Source organism: Propithecus coquereli, unplaced genomic scaffold (genome assembly GCF_000956105.1).
Source record: "Propithecus coquereli isolate 6110/MARCELLA unplaced genomic scaffold, Pcoq_1.0 Scaffold77, whole genome shotgun sequence".
Taxonomy (NCBI): domain Eukaryota; kingdom Metazoa; phylum Chordata; class Mammalia; order Primates; family Indriidae; genus Propithecus; species Propithecus coquereli.
This window is the reverse complement of record NW_012153840.1, coordinates 1,118,815-1,125,079: the sequence shown is the minus strand read 5'-3', so window position 1 is coordinate 1,125,079 and position 6,265 is coordinate 1,118,815. Positions and strand designations below refer to the sequence as shown.

Genomic DNA, 6,265 nt, shown 5'->3' with positions numbered 1-6,265 from the left:
CTAGGATATCCTTGCGTACAGAAACCTGTTTCAGCTTCGTTAGACCCAACATGCCCCAATATTATCCGTATACAGAAACCCCCACCTGCGGGGCCACTCTGGAAGCAAGACTTAAATGCTTGCGGCGGCGCAGGCTGGGGGACGACCCACACAGACCGGGCACTCAGCATCTCTGGTACAGAGGCGAGGAGCAAACACAAGTGCACTGGGGGGGGGTGTGCAACCCCCCCTGGGGGGGTTGCTTCCGCTATGGGTAGGTCATTCCATTCCCTCTGCCCAGATCTCCTGGGGGGGGTACCTGGCAGCTCTCGAGGGGCTGACCCTCCGCAGTCCCTGGGTTCCACTGTCTCCCTCGCTGGTCCTCAGTCTCCTTCGCAGAGCCTGGCGGCTGCGGCCCTTCAAGCACTGGAGAAACCCTGCAAGGTGGCAACTCCAGCTCACTCTCTGGCTTAGGCTGATCCTGGCCTGCTTGCAGCTCCCCAGGCCCTTCCTGGGGGGCCCAAGATGACAGACAAGGGACACTTTGACTCCCAGACATTGTTTTACATTCTTACAGAGTTAGACACACCACAGGTGCATACTTAATGCCCAGGAGAACAAATGAAGGACTCATATGAATTCCCCAAACCACAGACACTTTGATGTCAATGTTTGGAGGGGTTAGGATTTAAGTTTTTTAGTGTTATTTATTGTTTTTCAGAAAAAAAAGAAACAGAAAAATCAGAACTGGGTGGCAGAGAGGTTGGGAGACTTTGAGCCTAGGGAAAGATAACAGCTCGAAATCGGACTTTGTGTCTACCTGATCTCACCTTAGTACTCCGGGTTATTTCCTCCTGGCTTTTTGCTATGCGTATACATGCATATGTTTAATAGGGATTTGTTTAATTGCCATCTTCAAATAATTGCATGATTTTAAATAGTTCCAATCACATTGCATATACAATTTTGTAGTCTACTTTTTTCAATTAACATTATAGCCTAAATTTTTCCCATGCAAAAAATCCTTCAGAAACATGCTTTTTAATGAATGCATAAAATTCCATACTTTGTAGATAACCATCATCAACCATTTCCCTACAGTGTGGGCAACTTAGGGGATTTCCAATTTTTTAGTATTTAAAATAATACGACAGTGAAAATCTTTGTGCATAAAACTTTGCCTGAATCACCAGTTATTTCTGTAGGGCCAATTTCTAGAAATGGATGAAGGTAAAGATAATTTAAAGGCAGTTTAAACAAATTGCCCAGTTGATGAAACGGCTATGTTGAAATGGTTTATATTTCCACCAACATGGTATCCACGTGCTTGTGGAATGCAGTATTTATTCTGGGGCGGGGGGTGGGGGGGTCAAACCTGGTGTGGGTTGATTCCCCTAACTTTTCACGCAGAGGTTTTTTAGGAGTTTTCGGTTATAATCAAATTTAAATGATAAGCCAGGTAGACTCATGTCTTCACTTTGCCTCTCTCTGGCTCTCTCTCAACCTTCTCTTTTTAGAAAGAATACATTTTTGCCATAGAAAAGGTTAGAAATGTATACAAAATTTAGAAAATAATAATATCACATAAATCTTTGTGTGTTTCTTTGTCTCTCAGCTTTTTTGTTCATTTTTCTATGAATTCAGTGAATCATTATTTATTGAGCATCTACTATATGCCAGGCACAGTACCAGGTATGAGGGATTTGCGGCCAGACAGAACATATAAATGCCCCTTGAACAAGACATGTAAGAGAGGTTCGTGGTCTAGTGGGGGAGCTCAGACAAAAGGTTAACACGGATAATGATTTAGTGCAAGTAGCGCAATGAAAGAGCAGTACACGGTGCTGTGTCCAGGTGGATCTGCCTTAGTCTGGGAGTTCTAAATTCTCTCTCCCCTCCAGGTGGGATCCAGGGGGTTCTCCCCTGGACCTGTTCTCTGGGAAGCCCCTCAGCTCACCTTGGTCTTGTTGGAGGCCTCTGCTCCTGAGTCCTGAGCTCTGGAGGCCCCTCCTCGGATGCTTCTCTGTGTTCAGGCCCCGTCTCTGGCCCTCCTGGAGCAGATGAGGGCTGCTTCCCACTGCCCACTTCTTCCGCATCCGGAAACATGACCTGGACAGAGATGCCAGCGGCACTGGCTCAAGGGCTGGCCTTGAGTGCCAAGGAGTGGTTCCCCCCAGTCCCCGCCAGGCATCCTCGTGGCCGCAGGGACAGGGAGGTCCTGTGCGTAGCTGGGGAAGGCGTTGCAGAGAGGTGAGGAGGAGCCGAGAGCCAGGGAGAGAGAGGCTGGGACGCAGGGCCTGGCCCAGCCAGACGCTGTCACGCAGCACTAAAGGCTCTGGCATGAGCCTGGAGTTCAGGTTAGAACCCGAGACGGGGGGATCGCCCCAAGGACAGCTTGAGAGAGCAGTCTAGGGGACTCCAAGACCCTCACGGTGTTTTGGAGAGGCTTGCCACGATTTCCGCTACTTCAAATCTCAGGCTGTGGAACTGGGATTTGATCACTGTCTTGGTCCGTCACTCTCCAATTGAGGGACCTAGACCCAGCTCCAAGCCTCACCGGAGGCAACAAACTCCAAACAGCCTGACTCAATTAATTAATTGATATTGTTCCAATAAGCAATTCTGATTTGAGCTAATGCAGATGGGCACCTGCCACGAGGCAGGGCCCGTGCTGGGTGCCTTCCAGGGATTTAACGCAGTTAGTTCTCACCATGAAACAAGTGAGGCTGGAAGGGGTGCAGTGACATGCCCAGGGTCATACAGTGAGTTAGGTGGCAGGACTGGGACCCCTGACTGTGCTCGTTGAAAAAATAAATGGGCGGATGAAGGAAGCCCTGAATGTTTGCCCAGCCTCCCTCCAAGGCTCCTCCCCCCAGGCCCTCTCCCCGCCCCAGGGGAAGCCAGGATTATACCGGAGGCCACGGGGGAGGGCAATACTTAACCCAAGGGAATGCTGACTTTTTTACTGGTGACATTTTTGGCCCTGGGAAAACTGGATGGGGAGGAGGGTCTTCTTTATGCTCTTCAGTTCATGCTACTTGGCACTTTCAAAAGGAACATATTTAATGGAAAGAGGCCGAGAGGTGGTGGAAGCTTAGGATCCTGGCTGGGGGCTGGTGAAGGGCAGGGATGGAAGCCCCGAGGAGCTGTCAGGGGAATGAAGGGGAGCTGGAGGCCATAAGTGGGGGCCAAAGGCTGTGGAAGGCACCAAGTAGAGGAAGGAGGCAGTTCTGGTTACAGAAGCCAGCATTCTTTTCACGAGAACCTTCCCTTCTCCGTTTGACCCAAGGAGCTCAGCGAAGCCAATTATCACCTGTGTCTCCACTGTACCAAGAGATCCAGGCCACTCCCCCTGCCATGGTGACTGGTTCAGGGATGAGCATGTGACCACAATCTGGGCCAACGGCAGTGATGCCAGAGACTTGCTTCGAGGATTGCAAAGAGGCTTTCTTCCTGCTGGGGATGCTAGGCCAGGGGATGTAAGATGGGAACATGTAATCCGGTAGCAGCCAGGGCAATCTTTGCTACCTGGCAGGGAAAGCCTGTCTGGGAATGAGTACAACACAGAGGAAGGTAGAGCCAGGAGATACTCATTTAGCACCTTGATCCAGCCATACCTGAAGTCTACCATGGATTTGTCAGTTACCCAAACTGATGTATTCTCATTCCTGCTTAATCCAGCTTAAATTGGGTTTTGTGTCCTTGTAACTGAGAGTCTTAATGGAAGCAGTTGGGGAGGAAGCTGGGGCAAGGAAAGGGAAAGGTGCCAGCTGGGAATGAAGGGGTCAGAACATGAGGTCTCTACCTGGCTGACTTCTGAAATGGAGGGCTCAACATCAGCCGTCTTTCTGCTGATCCTCGGGCCAGGACTTGACTGGGCCCCTGAGACCTTGGTCCCACCCTCCGTGTCCATCTGGGCATTTCTGTTGTCCATCATGCCAGGGCCAACAAGGGTGCCAAGTGAGGGGCATCGGCTGCTGTGCTCCCACAGGAGAAATCCAGTCAAGGTTGCGCCGAGCCCGTTACCTAACTGCTGCTTCAGTAGCCCACGTGGAGCCTGCAACGTAGAAAGCCCGGCTTAGGGAGAGGCAGGGCCGGGCCTGGCGAGGAGAGGCACGCAGTGGAACCAGAGAGCCAGCCACGAGCAGTTTAGCCACATGTTCCTCCTAACTGTCACAACGCGCCCGAGGAAAAGGAGGCTCTGGAAGGCAGAGAGGCTTGCCCAAGGTCCAACAGCTACTGGGTCACGGGGCAGGCTTTGAAGCGTGGCCTGTCAGACCCCCAGACCCACACACTTTCCCCCGCACCGGCGTTTCCTAAAGGGGGTTGTTCGGAATCTCGGTCCCTCGAGATGCTTCACGAGGTTTTGAGGCTAAATGGGTTAAACAAAATGGAACAGGCGCTTTCCTGCCGGACGTCTCAGTGTCTTTAAACTACTGATGTGCCTTTTAAAGGGAGCCCAAGAATGTCACAGCTGCGTGGAAGCTCCATGCTCTTAGATGCAGCTAGGGAACAGGAATTGGGAACATCTGTCCGTCTGTCTCGGGACCCCAAGGTCTCCAGTGGCAATGTGGAGTTCTCCAAAGCACCCACACCCTGCCCTGGACACGCCCCTTTCTAAAGCCTTTCCTAGTGTCGCTCCTGCCTCTCTCGCCTGCCCTCATCTGGCTGCATCACCATCCCGCAAGCAAGCTTCCTGCTCTAATCCGGGCAGACTTCTGTAACCCCAATCCCACAGCCCCCCAGCCTCTGTGCCCACCTCCCGCTTTCTGCCTCTCCAACAGCCCCTGCCCCGTGCTTTAAGCTCCCCCTCTTCTCCCAGCATCCAACCCACTTAGCCTCTCTCCAGCCACTGAATTCCTCTGGGGCAACATCGACACCATTTCTATAGGTATGTCAAGCACGCTTTTCACTGTTAACTAGTTTCCAGGGGCAAATCCTACTCCCCGCCCCCAGGGACACCCTGTGACCTTGAAGATCTTGATGGTGCTTCTTCCACTTTAAATCGCGGCAGGCCAGCCAGCATCCTTGGAGAAACCTTCTATTTGCCGAGCACGTTTGCGAGCGGTATTCTCCTAAGAGCCCTGTGAGGTCAGTGGTTTCAGCCCTGTTTTAAAGATAAGGAAACCAAGGCTCAGAGTAGTCCAATGTCTTGTCCACTACCACATGGCTGGTCTTCAGAGGAGCTGGATTCAAACCCAGGCCTCTCTGGTCTCCCAGACTGCTTATCTCACTGTATCGTAAGCTTTCAAAGAAGCTTAAGTCGTTCGTTCACTCATGCAATCAACAGCTGTTTAATGACGCGTGCCTGTGTTAGGCACAACGTCAGGCCTTGGGGACACACTGGGTGTCTGATGGCTCTCACAGTTCACCAGGGGCACAAAGGAGGTGCACTTAATAGCTGCTGACTCAAATCTCCGCTTCCTCCTCCTACACTCCAGGTCCCTCCTGCAGTTAGACCTGCACCCCCACAATGCAAACAAGACCTCAGCTCCCAGGTGACCTCCCACCCCTGCAGCTCTGGCCTCCCAAAGAACCCAGGCTCTTGCTTGGCATGGAGAAGTCAGGGCTGTGTCCAAGTCCTTCCCTCTTCCCTTGGAGCTCCTCTCCTCCCCCACCTCTCTCCCATTAGGGTTCCCCTCACCATTCCCCTTTTCTCTGAGCCTTCCTGTCTCAGGGGTGCATGACCCATCTGGGGAGGATCTCCCGCCACCCGCCTGACCCCTCAAACACGCCCCCCATTGTCCACTGTCTCCACCTCAGAACATGCAGTCTCAACCTTGGAATCTTTAGGCCCCAACATTCCACAAACTAAAGTTTTAAGAGGGCAGAGGAGATCCAGCCCCTCATCCGTCCCTCTCTGGAGCTTGCTAACTGTGAGAATTTAGACAAGCAGGGGAAGCCCCAACCCTAGCAGAGGGGCATGGAATTCAAGGACAGACTTTGAGGAGGGCTTGGCAAGTATAGACTATGTGCCCCTTTTGGATCATTTGGTACCCTTTTTTGTTAACAGCTTTATCAAGATTTAATTCACATACCATACAATTTACCCATTTAAAATGTACAATTCAATGGCTTTTAGTATATTCACAGACTTGTGCAACCATTACCGCAATTTTAGAACATTTTTATCACCCCCAAAAGAAACCCCATGGCCATCACTTCCAATCACCCCAGCATTCCCCCCATCCCTCGCCACCCAGCCCTAGGGAACCACTAATCTACTTTCTGCCTGTATAGATTTGCCTATTCTGGAAATTTCATATAAATGGAATCATACAATATG

At 51.3% G+C, this 6,265-nt stretch overlaps 1 protein-coding gene across 1 annotated transcript in view; it reads right to left on the bottom strand.

Moving 5' to 3' along the window:
* SPATA21 (spermatogenesis associated 21) overlaps window positions 1-3,913 on the bottom strand; it is a 22,332-nt gene extending 18,419 nt beyond the window's left edge. The window contains exons 1-3 of the mRNA XM_012662578.1: window positions 3,785-3,913; window positions 1,937-2,088; window positions 299-527 (exon numbers count right to left, since the gene is read on the bottom strand). Coding sequence (XP_012518032.1) covers window positions 299-527; window positions 1,937-2,088; window positions 3,785-3,913 — 510 coding nt within the window. The remainder of the gene's footprint in view (window positions 1-298; window positions 528-1,936; window positions 2,089-3,784) is intronic.
* Window positions 3,914-6,265: the final 2,352 nt, after the last annotated feature.